This window comes from Neltuma alba, unplaced genomic scaffold, assembly GCF_004799145.2.
Source record: "Neltuma alba isolate B1F8T4 unplaced genomic scaffold, ASM479914v2 tig00010269_pilon, whole genome shotgun sequence".
NCBI classification, from domain to species: domain Eukaryota; kingdom Viridiplantae; phylum Streptophyta; class Magnoliopsida; order Fabales; family Fabaceae; genus Neltuma; species Neltuma alba.
Window position 1 is genome coordinate 93,005 of NW_021635194.1, and position 16,741 is coordinate 109,745.

The 16,741-nt window shown below is 36.5% G+C and overlaps 2 protein-coding genes and 1 pseudogene across 2 annotated transcripts; all 3 read left to right on the forward strand.

The window, feature by feature from the left end:
• Positions 1–1,560: 1,560 nt before the first annotated feature.
• LOC114755423 (cytochrome P450 CYP736A12-like) lies at positions 1,561–4,580 on the forward strand. Its single transcript, XM_028944299.1, has 2 exons — positions 1,561–2,271; positions 3,753–4,580. Exons 1-2 carry the CDS (start codon positions 1,561–1,563, stop codon positions 4,575–4,577), a joined length of 1,536 nt encoding a protein of 511 aa, XP_028800132.1. The 3' UTR covers positions 4,578–4,580.
• A 2,315-nt stretch (positions 4,581–6,895) lies between these two features.
• On the forward strand, positions 6,896–7,612 carry LOC114755424 (cytochrome P450 CYP736A12-like). Its single transcript, XM_028944300.1, has one exon. The coding sequence runs from the start codon at positions 6,896–6,898 to the stop codon at positions 7,610–7,612; it is 717 nt and encodes a 238-aa protein (XP_028800133.1).
• A 1,711-nt stretch (positions 7,613–9,323) lies between these two features.
• On the forward strand, positions 9,324–14,600 carry LOC114755425 (cytochrome P450 CYP736A12-like; annotated as a pseudogene).
• The last annotated feature ends 2,141 nt before the right edge of the window (positions 14,601–16,741 follow it).

Here is a 16,741-nt window from a genome sequence, read left to right on the forward strand (position 1 = left end):
TTTGTAGGTATTAAACAAAATGTTAATTTTGTAAATGTCTAAACAAGTCCTCGTCTAAGTTATCAAAAAATATTATAAGAGATTAAACATGAAATAATTATTATTTGAGCTGATTTTAAAAAAATAAATTATTTTCAAATCTCATGTTTTGGAATCTGCGGAGAAATAGGAACGACAAGATCTTTAGCAAAAAGACAAAGGATCCGAGTGAACTGATAATTAGGGGTGTTCAATTTGTCCCGTCCCGGTCGTCCCATCCCGGTTTCGGTGAGTTCGGGATGGGACGGGACGGGACAAAAAAATTTCGGGACTGGACAAGTACGGGATGGGACGGGACAGTGACCGGGACGGGACAGGACGCGGGACGGGGTTGTCCCGTCCCGTCCCGGGATTTTTTTAAAAAAAAAAATTATTTATTAATAATTATTATTAGATTATTCAATTTACTTATTAATAATAATAATTATTTTTATAATGATTTTTAACTCTTAAGTTGTAATATTATCTGAACAATATCTCCTTCCTCAATAAAATAATTCATAAAGCCATTATATAGTGTTTCTTTTATCGTATTTTTTTTTACAGTATTGTTTTTACACTTTTTTTATACTATATAATTGAGCTTTCTACATAATATTTTTTATAATGTTTTTATCTTTAAAAGCCTAACAAAAAATAAGCATTATAACATAAAAAAATTTCATATAAAAAATTATAGTATTCTTTTTTAAAAAAAAAGGAAGGGGAACGGGACACGGGACTAAAACCCTGTCCGGTCCCTGTTCACCGGGACGGGACCGGGACGGGCCTGTCCCGGTCCCGTGCCGTGAACACCCCTACTGATAATGAAATGTCAGACCCTGGCTGTTGAGTGTATATAGGAAAAAACCAAAGATACCCAGCGAAAAATTGAATGCGCTAGTAAGACTGTGAAATGGTGCAAAGCTAACAGAGATTGGGTGAAACTTAACTCTGATGATTCCTGTCTTGGGGACCCTAGATTTGCGGCCTGTGGGGGACTAATCAGAAACAGTGATGAAAAATGGATCAGTGGTTACTCTAAAAAGATTGGAATCTGCAGTGTGGATTGAAAAGGAAAGCTTGGGAGATTATTGAAAGGAGATGGGAGTTGAAGATCACAGCGATTCTGAAAAAGATGAATGGCTGTGCAGATAGTCTGGCAAAAATTGGACTTCGAATGGTTAGGGATTTTCAGATCTGGGACTTGCCGCTGTTACCTTTGAGGATGAGGTTGGAAATGGAGGCGTCTGAAGTCGGAACTGGAAGTGAATCTGAATGTGTTGGGGAAGGTTAGGTTTCGTAGGTTGATCTTTTGAGGGTACTTTTGGGCTTTGGGCCCTGTTTGTTTACCTTCAAAAAAAAAAAGTCACTTTGAAAAGAATTTAAAATGAAAATTTAAACAAACATGTCCTCAACAAACCCCCCCCCCCGCCCAAAAAGAAAAAGAAAAAGAAACGTTATAAATACAACCCCACCTCACGTGCTTCCTCATTCAATTCCTTCTCCTTCCTGACACAGACACTCATCTCAAGTCTAAACATGCTGCCTCCATCTCCATTGTTACCTTCCCCTCCATTTCTCTTTCTTGCCGTATTTCTCTTCTTCACTCTATCACTTTTGCTCCTACTCTCTCGCTTCAAAACAACCAGAGATGGCCGGGAACAACCGCCAGGTCCACTGGCCTGGCCGGTGATCGGCAACCTCCACCTGTTGGGCACCCTCCCCCACCGTTCCCTTCACTCTCTGGCCAGACGATATGGCCCCATCATGTCCCTCCGACTAGGACAGGTGCCTGCCGTTGTCGTCTCTTCGCCTGAAGCTGCCGAGCTTTTCCTCAAGACGCACGACGTCGTTTTTGCCAGCCGCCCAAGGACTCAAGCGTCGGAGTTCCTTTCTTATGGCTCCAAGGGAATCGCTTTCGCTGAATATGGCCCTTACTGGCGCGACATGAGGAAGCTCTGTACTTTGCAGCTTTTTAGTGCGTCGAGAGTGGAGATGTTTCGTCCCATAAGAAGGGAGGAGTTGAGAGAGGCGGTGAAGTCGATAAAGGAATCGGCGGCGGCGCGTGATGTGGTGGATGTAAGTGAGAAGGTGGGGGAGGTGATAGAGGACATCATATATAGAATCATACTGGGACGCAAGAGAGACGATAGGTTTGATTTAAAGAGAATAGTTCAAGAGACGCTCAGCTTGTCAGGAGCTTTCAATATCGCAGACTTCTTGCCTTTCTTGCGCCCATTTGATATTCAGGTATCTTTTCTTTTTTATCCCAGTTTTTAAAAAGAAAATTTGGTTAAAGTTTCTGTTTAGAAATTTAATTGGTTAAAAAAATTTATATTTAAGCAAGTGCAACTATAATTCATAAACGCCATTTTTTCCCAGCTGTGTGTAATAATTATCAACATGAAAGTCATTTTAGCAATACGAAAGATATATTGCACATAACAAAAAAAAGGTTGCACTCACAGATTATAACTGCACACTCTTAATTTCAGGTCCTTTTAGTTAATTAATTTTTTAAATAGAGATTTTTTTACCAAATTTTTCTTTTTAAAACTAATCATAATCTTTTGTGGCAAAAAAAAAACCAGTCTTAATATTAAAGAATCAAATTTCTAATTATTCTAATAAGCTACTCTGAATAGATTTCCAAAATAATCAAAAGCGAAAGAATATTGATGAAAATACATATAATAAAATCTGCAATTACTAAACAATACAAAAAATAAATTAATACTTAAAAAATAGAAAAAAATCACCAAAAAAGGACTGTGAAAATAGGAAATTTCAAATAATAACACATTACAACATCATCAGTATTGACGATAATTGATAAACAAATCATAACAATTTTTGTGAATTCTTTTTTTGTAATTTTTTAATTTTAAGGTTTTTTTTTTGCGATTTTTACAATAAATTAGCCCTTCGCAATAAGTTTTGTTAGAATTCTCAAACCCATGTAAAAAAGGCTACATTTTATTTTTCTTTCTCCTTTGCTTGTGTGTATTTAATTTGTTCTGTGGGTCCAGAATCAAAATCTCATACAAGCCAAAAATTTGCGTGTCAGATGGTCAATATGCCTTTTATTATAATTATACAGTTGGTTACTTTGCTCTCCTTTTATTTTTACTGAAATTTTTTTATTTAAATTATACAGTTGGTTGCTTTGTTTACCAATAAGTGATTCTCAGTAAAATATAATAAAACAGAGAGAATAGATAAAAACTAAGCTAAAAAATATGATTACAAAATTTAAATTTTAAAGAGGATAAAAGAATTTGAGTGAAACTAGATTGTTAACTCAGGCCATACGTGAAGTTAGAAATAAGCCGCAAAATTTTAGTTTTATGAAAAGTACTCTTCTGATTCTTAATATAAGACCCATTTAACTAATTTGATTAAATTAAGAAAGTAAGGTAAGTTAGTTAATTATAAGAAATGTGACACATTTTTTTTTAAAACACTATAATTATCTTTCTTAATGCTCCATCTCCCTCTTCTACCTGATTATGGTTGAGGGAGTATCCATGGGGGTAATTTAGAGAAAATTGATAAATATAATAAATGAGTCTTATATTTAGGACCAAAACCAACTCAACAATTGGGTCCTATATTAAGGACCGGAGAAGTATAATTTTGTACAAAATTTTATAATATATATAACATAGTTTACATTAATCCTACAAAAATTTGTTACTGTTACTCAAATTAACCAGGTATTATTGATCCAGGGTTTTACAAAACGCTTAAAGACGAATGGTAAGGAAATTGATGAAATGTTAGAAACGATCATCAAAGAGCATGAAGAGGCACAAGCAGTACTGCAGAAAATGCAACACAAGGACATCGTGGACATATTACTCTCTTGCTTGAAGGATTCTCATGACGATGAACAAAATCCAGTCAAAGATCGAACCAATATCAAGGCCATACTTTTGGACTTGCTTTCTGGTGCAATAGACACTTCCGTCACTGTTAGTCTCTGGGTTTTCTCAGAACTCTTGAAGAATCCCAGAGTAATGAAAAAACTCCAACATGAGCTGGAAAACCTTGTAGGAAAAAGCAATTTGGTCGAGGAGGTTGATTTGCCGAGGTTGACTTACTTGGACATGGTGGTCAAAGAGACTTTGAGACTACATCCTGTTGCGCCACTGCTGCTCCCTCGAGTCAGCACCAAGGATATAACTATCAATGGATATTATATAAGGAACAAGTCACGAGTGATTGTGAATGTGTGGGCAATAGGACGGGATCCTAAGATATGGTCAGATAATGCGGAAGCATTTTATCCAAAGAGGTTCCTGAATAGCAATGTAGATCTCCGAGGAAAAGACTTCCAACTGATACCATTTGGTTCAGGTCGAACAGGATGCCCTGGCATGCAGTTAGGGTTAATTACTGTTAAGCTGGTTATAGCACAATTAATGCATTGCTTTAATTGGGAACTTCCACAAGGCGTTTCTCCTGATGAAGTGGATATGACTGAGAAATTTGGACTATTGATTCCAAGAGCTAATCACTTAGTAGCTCTTCCATCATATTGCCTAGCAGAGTGATTGTTGTGCTCAATCATGTTAGTGTAATTTTCTTTATAGCCTGAAGTGTTTAAGATTATGTAATTTGTGTTATGATTGGGTCTTTCCTTCCATATTTTTTAATAGTTTTTACATAAATTATTATTAATTTTTTCTTAACAATAGATGAAGAACATAACAACCGCATTATATTGATGCTCATAGAGTTTGATCAATAGTTGGAATCAAACTCTAGACCTGTTGCCACCAAGAGCACATCTTGTGCTACTAGACCACATAGTCTTAGGTTGAAATTTGTATTTTACAAAATAAAATAACATCATACATAAAAGACTCATTTTCTTTCATTTCATTTTTATATACAACGCATACAAGTGACGATATATAGATATGTTATGTTCATTTTCTCTCATGTTGCTTGTTCGTTTAAGAAAATTAAACTGCGCAAACTAAATAAAACTAAATAAAATTAACAGGATGATCCTGGGATGTGCTAAGGATGATAGGTTTAACTTAAAAGGGCTTGTTCAGGAGGCACTGAGCTTGGCGGGACAGTTTAATCTGGTTGATTATGTCCCGTGGCTAGGTATACTGTATACGGTATCTCGCTTGTTGCCTTTCTCTTCTATTTTGTCTTACGTTTCTCATAATTTTCTCTTCCCCTACTTTTCTCTACATTCAGACAGAGGAATAAAAAGGCCTGTTTAAGCTTAAAGATTTGCCTACATGAAAAATAACATCAAGAATAATGGCACCCAATTTTCTTCTTAATGCTAGCACGCGTGGAATATTTGTGAAGGACATCTTACTTCAACTTACATTGTTAACTTTCATTGATGACTTATTAAATTAAAGAATTTGCTTTAATTTTGTGCTAGTAGTCGATCATTTTAAGCGCATGATAATTGGATTTCCTTCCATTTTTCTTTGACAATAAATAGTTTCTTCGATACCCCTCTAACGTTATACAGATAAAGCGGTGTGTTTATGCATAATAGCTGGCGAAAACATTGATATATAGATATATGTGTGTCTGTGTGTGAAACTCTGGATCGAATGACCTATTTGACTAATTAATGATAGCGTTTGACACGAACATTAAAGAGAAACGTTATGGCACTGGACGATGTCACTACAAAAAAATTGACTTGTCTCCGCTGAAAGTACAACAGTCACCGCCGAAAGTTTTTTGCGGCGACAAGTCGCCCCTGAAAAGTCGTTGCCGTAGCAGCCGTCGCTGAAAACTTTTAGTGGCGACTAAAAAGGTCGCCGCTCAAAGATACTTTCAGCGGCGACTTTTAGAAGTTTCGGCGGCGACAAATGTCGCCGCAGAAAACACTTTCGGCGGTGACACTCTTGTCGCCGCTGAAAGACTTTTTAGTGGCGACAAATGTCACTGCCGAAAGTGTTTTTTGCGGTGACTTTTTTGTCACCGCTGAAAGTAATGCCTAAGAAGAATTGGCTTTACCAATGCCACGTCATCACTGCCGGTGCCACGTCATCGTCTCTGGCTGCCACGTCATCACTGTCGACCTCCACGTCATTGCCACCAGCAGCCACATCATCACTAGCCACCTCCACATCATTGCCACATCACTCCTCCCCGCCACGTCATCGTCCAAATATTTTCACCTTAAATGTGTCTTCTTCTAGGTTCAAACTCATAACCGCCTCCTTTCGTGTCCAATCTTCTTGCCGCTGAGTCAGATTGAATTTGTTTATTAATATTATAAAATAAAATATATATTATTATATTATACTTTCAGCGGTGACAAAAAAAGTCACCGCTGAAAGTCCACTTTCGGCGGCGACAAAAAAAGTCGCCGCTGAAGGTCCACTTTCAGCGGCGACACTTTTGTCGCCGCTGAAAGTCTTGGTTTTAATAACGAACTTTCAGCGGCGACTAAAAAAGTCGCCTCTAAAACTCCACTTTCGGCGGCGACAAAAAAAGTCACCGCTGAAGGTCCACTTTCGGCGGCGACACTTTTGTCGCCGTTGAAAGTCTTGGTTTTAATAACGAACTTTTAGCAGTGACTAAAAAAGTCGCCGCTAAAAATCCACTTTCGGCGACGACAAAAAAAGTCACCGCTGAAGTTCTACTTTCAGCGGCGACACTTTTGTCGCCACTGAAAGTCTTGGTTTCAATGGCGAATTTTCAGTGGCGACTTTTTGGTTTCGCCGATGAAAGTGGACTTTCAGCGGCGACTTTTTTTGTCGCCATCGAAAGTCATCGCCTAAAGTCTATTTTTTTGTAGTGTGTGTTGGAAAAAATAGTCAGAGAGCAGGAATAAGCTACAAGAGAACAAAATGGCCAGAATCACGTCGACTTCGTACACATAATGCTTTCCTTGATACGTCAACCTACGGATTTGTATGACGACCAAAACAGTGTTATTGATAGAGACCACCTCAAGGCTATTTTAGCATATATGATTTTTGCCGCAACTGACGCTTCTGTCATTGTGGTTGACTGCGCTCTATCTGAACTCTTGAGGCATCCAAGAGTGATTAAAAATCTCCAAACTGAGCTACAAAATGTGGTTGGAATGAACAGAATGGTGGATGAGGCTGATTTAGCAGAGTTAAGTTACTCAGATATGGTCATTAAGGAGACTCTTAGATTACATCCACCTGCTCCTTTACTTATCCCTCGAGAAAGTATGAAGGATGTCACAGTTAATGGATATTGCATAAGAAAAAAGTCCAGGATCATGATGAATGCATGGGCTATCGGACGAGATCCTAAGTTATGGTCCGATGATGCTTATATGTTCTATCCAGAAAGGTTCATTGATAACAATATAGATATTCATGGGCATAATTATCAATTTTTACCATTTGGTTCAGGTCGTAGAAGATGTCCTGGACTTCAAATGGGTATGACCACAGTTAAGTTAGTTGTAGCTCAATTGGTGCAGTGCTTTAGTTGGGAGCTTCCTTGTGGCGTGTGTCCAAGTGACTTGGATATGAATGAAAAGTTTGGCCTCACAGTCCGAAGAACGAAGCATTTGCAGGTTGTTCCAACTTGTAGATTACATACGGACTATTCAAACTGATTATCAAGGTCTAGGGTTTTAGGCTATGCCTTTAGTTATGCATCCAGTGTACCTTCTCTGAAAATAAAGGCTCAGATTACAAGGCCTATCGTTTGAGGAATTATGTGGGTATTTTTATATTAGCAAGATTCTTCATACTTTTCCGTCGATCAGTTTTTTAGTTTAACTTGATGCGTTCTATTGTATATGTGTGTTGTTTTAATTTATGTAAATCGCATGAAGAATGTACTGTGCTTGTGTGTGTGTTGAAATTTATTTCAATAATGTCAAACATATATAGCTTAACGTGTAAGATTTTCTATAGTCTACATATAATTGTTTCTCTCCCCTTGTTTTTATTTTACCCAAGCAGTCAGACATACACTGTATATATGTGTATATAAACTACCAACAAGAGTTGGCTTAATTGGTAAAAAGTCGGCTCATAACCTGTAAGATCGTGAATGTGAATCCCATTACCTATGTAAGGACTGCATTGGTGGGCATCAAATAAGCGTTTTTTGAGCTTCAAAGTATACCTTGGTCATGGTAAGCCTCTAAAACCCAACTCATCTAAACTTTTAGTATACCAAATATATATATATATATAAACCACTATCTGTATAAGTATATGGATTTTACAAATAGTATATTACAAATAAAGATATTTCCTTCAAACGATTTAGTAATTTGTTATCAAGTATGATCAATTTGACACTTTAATTAGAGGCACAATTTCGGGTATTCCGGTGGAAGCAGAAATTTAAATCTAAATCTAAGAAACAAAACAAAGTTTAAATTAAATATGCCATAAATTTTATTTTTTTTAAATCTTCCTCAAAGAAAACTAGACAAAACAATAACTGATTTACCCAAACTACTTTGTTTTTTCCTTCTTTCTTGGGCAAGCAACAATTCTTTACCATATGCTTATATTCATTATCAGAATAGTGATTGTTAATGTCGCATGATTTTACATAAACATATAATGTCTTAACTTGTGACGGTCCGTGCATTTGCCGTGCCAATACACACATATTATCTTATAACCTTAATGTTTGATAGTAATTTTAAAAGTTAATTCATAAGATTGTTATTAGAAATTCGATTCATAATAGTTCGGTGAAGATTATTATTCTTATGGGGGGATGCTTCTAATTAAGCTCTGATTTTATCATTTGGTGATGATGTGTAGCGCCCAATAATTAAATTGCTCAATTATATTGCCTTAGTGATCTGATGATGGCAATAGAGCTTCATGGATGGTAATTGACGCAGGCTCCATGGAAGTTTCCATCTTTCTTGAGCACCAAGTGTGGATTTTGGACACCGAGAATTTAATTTATCCTTGGGCAAGAAGTAGAGGACTATGTCCATGGAAGAGCTTCCTTCAATTCAACAGCAATCTGGTCAAAAAATTACTGGGAACAAAGAAGATGACGATGCTTGAATATAATATACGTAGTGTGAACTCAACAAATGTCCATATCCATTTATCGGGAGACAAAAGCTCACAATTTTATATATACGAAAGAGGTTGATGAGTTTGGATTCTCTTTCTCGAGGGTTTGACACTTTTGTTTTTTTAATTTCTTAGGTCTTTGTTTGTTTCTATCTATTTACGTATTATCTTGCTGATCACGTCATAGGAACAGGATCCTACCTATTTCACATATATATTAGCATTCAATCCGCCACTATCCAGCATAAGCACAAAATTTATTCCCTCTTTGATCGGTTTCCGAAGCAAAACAACCAGACATGTTTCCTTCAACACTAGCGATTCCTGCGATCCTTTTGTTGACATTGATATTGGTCCTATCCACTAATATCCTCTTCCCAAAACGACACAAAGATGGTCAGAACCAACCACAGGGGCCACCGCCCCTCCCAATCATTGGTAACCTCCACATGTTGGGTAAACGACCACACCGTAGCCTTCGATCGCTGGCCCAAAAATATGGTCCCATCATGTCGTTGAAGTTGGGACAAGTTCCTGCGATTGTCGTTTCGTCCCCTGAAGCTGCCGTTCAATTCCTCAAGACTCATGACACTGTTTTTGCGACCCGACCCAAAATACGGGCGGCGGATCCGTTTTCTAAAGGAGCCAACAAGGGAGTGGTGTTTGCCGAGTATGGTCCGTACTGGAGACATGTGAGGAAACTGTGCACCATTCACCTTCTAAGCGCATCAAGAGTGGAGATGTTTGCACCTTTGAGAAAGGAGGAGGTGGGAGTGACGGTGAAGTCCCTAGAGAGAGCCGCGGCGGCGCGTGAGGTTGTTGATATTAGTGAGATGGTGGGGGAGCTTATAGAGAACATAATTTATCGGATGGTCCTGGGACGCGCCAAGGACGATAGGTTTAACCTAAAAGGGCTGATTAAGGAGGCAATGAGCTTGGTGGGAGCATTTAATCTCGCTGATTATGTCCCTTGGCTCGGTGTATTTGATCTCCAGGTATGTTATGTGCCTATAATCTTTTCGCCTTGAGCATTGATTGTTTTTAAATATTTTTCCTTGCGTTTCTAGATAGAAATTAAACATATATAGTATGAACTTTAAAAAAATACACATTTAATTGGCGTTTATCAGATTTGGATGGTCTAAATTTAAAATTTTTCATTAATTATTTTAAATAAAAATATTTTTGAAAAATGATAATTAACATATTATCTTTATTTTAGATTCTATACCTATTAAAATAATTATTTTAAAACTTAAAATAAAAGAAAATGAGGTCTGGACTGTTCAGATCATATCTAGACTTTCCAGATTGGTGTTATCCTTCATATATAGTGAGCTATTGAATTGATGTTGCCAGGGCTTGACACGAAAGTTAAAGAGAAACAACAAGGCGCTCGAGGATGTGTTGGATAAGATAGTGATGGAGCATGAAAACACTTCAAAAGGACAAAATTTACAACACCATAACGACTTCATACACATATTGCTTTCCTTGATGCACCAACCTGTGGATCTACAGGACGACCAAGACCATGTGATAGATAAAGCCAACATCAAAGCTATTTTATCAGATATGGTTGGAGGGGCAACTGACACTTCTATTGTTGTAATTGAGTGGGCTTTATCCGAACTTTTGAGGCATCCAAGAGTGATGAAAAATCTTCAAAATGAGCTACAAAACGTTGTTGGAATGACGAGAATGGTGGAAGAGTCTGATTTAGCGAAGTTAAGTTATTTAGATATGGTAATCAAAGAGACTCTTAGACTATATCCAGTTGCACCTTTACTTGTCCCTCGAGAGAGTATGGAGGATGTACAATCAATGGGTGCTATATAAGGAAAAAGACAAGGGTAATTGTAAATGTGTGGGCCATAGGACGTGATCCTAAGGTTTGGTCTGAAAATGCGCATATGTTCCATCCTGAGAGATTTGTTGACAGCAATATTGACGTTCGAGGACACGATTTTCAACTGTTACCATTTGGCTCAGGTCGCAGAGGTTGTCCTGGCATGAACTTGGGTATGACTAGTGTTAAATTTGTTTTAGCTCAATTGGTTCATTGCTTTTCTTGGGAACTTCCTTATGGTATGTCTCCCAGTGACTTGGACATGAATGAAGAGTTTGGTCTCTCAATTCCAAGAGCCAAGCATTTGCTAGCAGTTCCAACTTATCGTTTACATACGTAAATAGGGTGAGAAGCCTTTTTTGAAGTTATTTTAGTGTGTGTACAAAGTCTATTGTTCCATGTACGTGTAAGAGACTGCGTGTGTGTGTGTGAGACACACAGAGAGAGAGAGAGAGAGAGACTGTTATACTATTTTACTTTAATTCAATAATGTAATTTAGAGTCCTTCGATTTATACTGGAATTAGAAGTACGTGTTTTAAATTGAATACATTCACTCTTATTAGTTGTTAATGTTAACTCACTTGGATCAATACAAAGAGGCACATCTCTTTTTTTGTTTTGGAGTGAAAGGCACAACTCATTTTTAATACTCTTCGATGTTTCAGATGACGGTACTCTGAAGGCGAATTGCTGATACGAGTTACGTTCATTTCTCTTCCATGGACGTTTTCAAATAAAAGGGATTTTTCTTTTGGCCAGCCAACAAATCAAATGAATCTATATATTTCAAAAATAAAAGCAGACTAGCTACCGCTTGGTGGGCGGTTGAGACAATTTCTGCAATTCCGTGCACCAAAAATCATTTAGTTGATTATGAAATTATTATTATATATTAAAACACCTATTATTTAATACTACCTCTGTCCTACTTATAAGATTTCGTTTGTAGACTAAACGAGGTCTTATAATTAGGACGAATGTATTATCAATTTTGTAACCTAGCATCTGTGTCTCAGGAGAGGTACTTTGATCCAACACGTATGACTTAATTATAAAATAACGAATGGGTAGTGGATGGAAATAAAATGTTAAAAAAAAAGGAATGTTTGTGCTTTATAACTATTGATTTCAGGGGAGGTTCTTACGGCTTTTAAAATCGAAGAAAATCATCTATAATTAAAATGATATACTCGTCTGTTTTAAATTTTAATATTTCTATTTAACTTTACCTTTCATGTACTAAAACATCCCGTGCATTCCGTGAGATATAAATCTAGCGTGGATATTCATAACATTGCCTCTTGAAGCACTCTCGAAAGTTGGCATTATAAATAAATTTTAATTTGGCTGCTAATTCTTTTTTCCAGCAAGGTATAAATTTATACCTTTACAATAAATGTAAGAGCCATTTTAAAAAATAAAAAATAATACCTAAAATGAATTACTGAACCTTTATTTATTTATTTATTTTACTACATTAGCCATCGAAACCTCTTACCTGCGTCTCCACTTTCATGTAAAAAGCTCATAATTTTGTTTTTTGTCTCTGAAGAAACAATCAAACATGTTTCCTCCTGCTATCCTCTTCATCCTTACATTCATATTCATTCTATCCACTTCCATGCTCTTCACAAGACGACAACAAGATGATCGGAAACGACCACCAGGACCACCGTCCCTACCAATCATCGGCAACCTTCACTTGTTGGGCGAACGGCCACACCGCAGCCTTCAATCGCTGGCCAAAATATACGGTCCGATCATGTCGTTGAAGCTGGGACAAGTTCCTGCGGTCGTCGTTTCGTCCCCTGAAGCTGCGGAGCAAATCCTGAAGACGCACGACGCCGTTTTTGCATCTCGACCCAAAGTACAGTCGACAGATCCGTTCAAGAAGGGAGTGAGGGGAGTGGCGTTTGCAGAGTATGGTCCATACTGGAGATATGTGAGGAAATTGTGTACCCTTCATCTTCTAAGCGCGTCAAGAGTGGAGATGTTCGCTCCTCTGAGGAAGGAGGAGGTGGGAGCGACGGTGAAGAGGCTGGAGAGGGCGGCGGCCGCCGGAGAAGTTGTGGATGTTAGTGAAAAGGTGGGGGAGCTTTTGGAGAACATGATGTATAGGATGGTGCTGGGACGTCGTAAGGATGATAGGTTTCAGTTGCGAGGGCTGATGAACGAGGTTCTGAACTTGGTGGGACAGTTTAACATTGCTGATTATATCCCTTGGCTTGCTGCGTTTGATCTTCAGGTATATATGCCTTGCGCAAAAGAGAGAATTTTGCTTAATATTAATATTTGATAATCTAATGGCATAAAATTGTTTGATTTAGTAATTATAAGAGTCAAAATTATGGTCTTTTTCGATAAAAAAAATCCAAACATATATATGCGTGCTGAAATTAATCTTGAATTCAAGACCAACCACAGTTGTGCATGTCAAAATTCATCATATATGAACCGAAAATTAGGGTTATCTTACAAACTAATAATATCATCTCTTGTTTGGATACTTTTCAAGAAAATCATAGATTTATTGCGGAAGAGAGTTAAGGTAATATGTTTCCTGGCAAAAAAAGAAAGAAGTTAAGATAACATGATTGTTATAGTTTTCATTGATGACTTAATTATAAAAGAATGCTATATATGTGTGTGCGCGCGAGCGCCACAAGTAGATCATTGAATAAGAACCTGCAGATAAAAGGATGGATCAGGAAATTTTTGAATATTCTCTTAATTGAAGTTGTTACACAAAAAATATATGAAGGAGAAAAATATGTATTTAGTGTTACACTCAAATCAGTTAAGGAGCTATTCAACTAATGTTTGGTAGGGATTGACACGAAAGTTAAAGAGAAACAGAAAGGCGCTTGACGATGCATTGGAGAAGATAATCGCTGAGCATGAACTTGCACTTACAGAACCAAATTTACAGCACCATAACGATTTCATCTCCATATTGCTTTCTTTGCTGCATCAACCCATGGATTTGCTGCACGATGATCAAGACCACACCATTGATAGGCCTAACCTCACGGCTCTTTTATTAGATATGATCCTTGCGGCAACTGATACTTCTTCTGTTGTAATTGAATGGGCTCTGTCTGAACTCTTGAGGGATCCAAGAGTCATGAAAGATCTCCAAAATGAACTGCAAGAAGTAGTTGGAATGAAAGAATGGTGGAAGAAGTTGATTTAGCAAGCTTAAGTTATTTGGACATGGTCATTAAGGAGACTCTCAGACTACATCCACCTGGACCTTTCTTAATCCCTCGAGAAAGTATGAAGGATGATGTCATAGTCAATGGATATTGCATAAGAAAAAAGACAAGGATCTTAGTAAATGTATGGGCCATAGGACGTGATCCTAAGGTTTGGTCTGACAATGCTCATATGTTCTATCCAGAAAGATTTGTCGATAGCAATATAGATGTTCGAGGGCATGATTTCCAGCTATTACCATTTGGCTCAGGTCGAAGAGGATGCGCTGGGACCCAGTTGGGTCTAACTACAGTTAAATTAGTTTTAGCTCAACTGGTGCATTGCTTTAATTGGGAGCTTCCTCGTGGCGTTTGTCCCGGTGACTTGGACATGAACGAAAAGTTTGGTCTCACAATCCCAAGAACTAAGCCCTTACTGGCTATTCCAACTTATCGTTTACATAATGAGATAATGATAGGGCTAGTCGTAAAAGAACGTTAAATGGGCAATGTGGACTGTTCTGTGCAAGATACATAAATGAAGTATATGGTGACACTGTCAATAAGATAAAAAATGTTTCTTTTCCTAAAAATATTACTACCTCTTGTCCTAATTATAAAACTTTATTTATAGACTATAAACAGGATCTTATAATTATAAATGAGGTCTTATAATTAGGATTGGAGGGAGTATATGGGTTAGCATGTAAGTTTGTTGATACTTAAATGATATGTTTCTTCTTAAGTTTTTATTCTCTCCCAAGGGAAGTTTGTACTGAACCACAATACAATTATCTTCAAGCCGAAGCACGCGTTTTTGCCCCTTCTTCGGCGGAAAAATTGATGATATATATACACACATATATATAAATTTATTTTTAACCTCCAAAAACCTTCATAACAAATAGAGGTAGAAATAGGTCAGACGGCCTGTCAGGGCCTGTGGCCTGGCCTATTTAGATATCCGAACAGGCTCAAGCCTGTAAAAAAGCTTGTTTACTTTATCAGGTTAGACTCAGGCCTGATAATATATCTATTAGACCTATTAGGCGGCTTGGGCCTATTATCTTTTTTTTTAGGTTAAAATTGTAAACAGACAGGAGGGAATCAGTATTCTGATTGATTAATTGAGAAAATTCCACCAACATAAACGTGTTATCCAGATATCATTGTATGCTTCATTTTATTTCATTCTCTATAATAAAAATAATTGATGTATGTATAATGATATATATTTGAACAGAGAAAAAAAACATAAGTGCATTAAAAAAAACAAAAGCATCATTCATTTATTTGATCCATGTTTTTCATATTAATCTTATATAAAATATATATATTTATAGAATTGACCTATTATGTTTTAGACTATATATATGTGTGCTCAATCTAATTCTTATTATAATAGTTGCTTAATTAATTTAAATAAATAATAATAAATGTAAAATATTTTTTTTAAAACAACTATGTGTAACAACGAGATCAAATATCATTTTGTTAGTAAATTAATTTGAACAAATGATAAACTTAAAATATAAAAGGGATTAAGGACGTTTCATATTTTAAACTAGATCTAGTCATCAATTAATTTTTATACTAGAGATGGGATGAAGTGATAATTTTATACCAGAGTAAAATTATGTTTTTTAATAATTTTTCATATTTGATTTTTTTTTAGCCCAAGGAGACACGTTTTACAAATTGTGTTCATTTCATAATTTTATATGTTCCGTTTGTATTTTAGATAAATTGGGTTGAATTATTATAATTTTGAAATGATTTATGTGTGTTTGAAATTTGTTTAAAAGAAGACATCTTAACAGGCCATAGGCTAGGTCAAGTTTAGGCCAAATAGAAGGCCTTTTACAGGCCGCATACTAGGCTTAGACCAATAAGCCTCACTACAGGCTAGGCTTATTAAAGGTGAAGCCTGGCCTGACTTGGCCTATTTTCACCCCTAATAACAAACAATAGAGTTCCCCTTCCTTTCCATATTTTTTAGGCCAATAACAATAATTCATTAAACACCTTTTCCAAGTGATGCAAACCCTTCACCCGCTAACCATACGAATTAGCTATATGATTTATAGTATCTTTCCCTTATAAATTTTCGGTGACTTGATTTGAAGTAATTCTCCGGTTTTAATATAAGACCCATTTAACTAATTTGATTAGATTAAGAAAGTTAAGTAACTTAATTAATTATAAGAAAGTTAACACGTTTTTTCTAAAATACCATAATCATCTTTCTTAATACCCTCTCTCTCTCTTCTCTATTTGATTATGGTTGAGGGAGTATCCATCGAGGATAGTTTAGAGAAAATTGATAAATATGAGAAATTGATTTTATATTTAGGACCAAAACCAACTCAACAATTGGGTCCTATATTAAGGACTAGAGGAGTATTTAATATTGTGGAAAAATATGAAATACGTCCTTTTCGTATTGATCTTTCAAGTTTCATTAACTATGCCTATAATTAATTTGATGGTGATTTTAATTTATTATTAACGCTGAAAGTAACGCAATATTTTTTGGGTGATACTCCTCCGGTCCTTATTATAAGACCCCATTTGACTTTTTTTTGGTCCTAATTATAAGACCCCAATCCATTTTGTCTCTTATATTTATGCATTTTTTTCCAA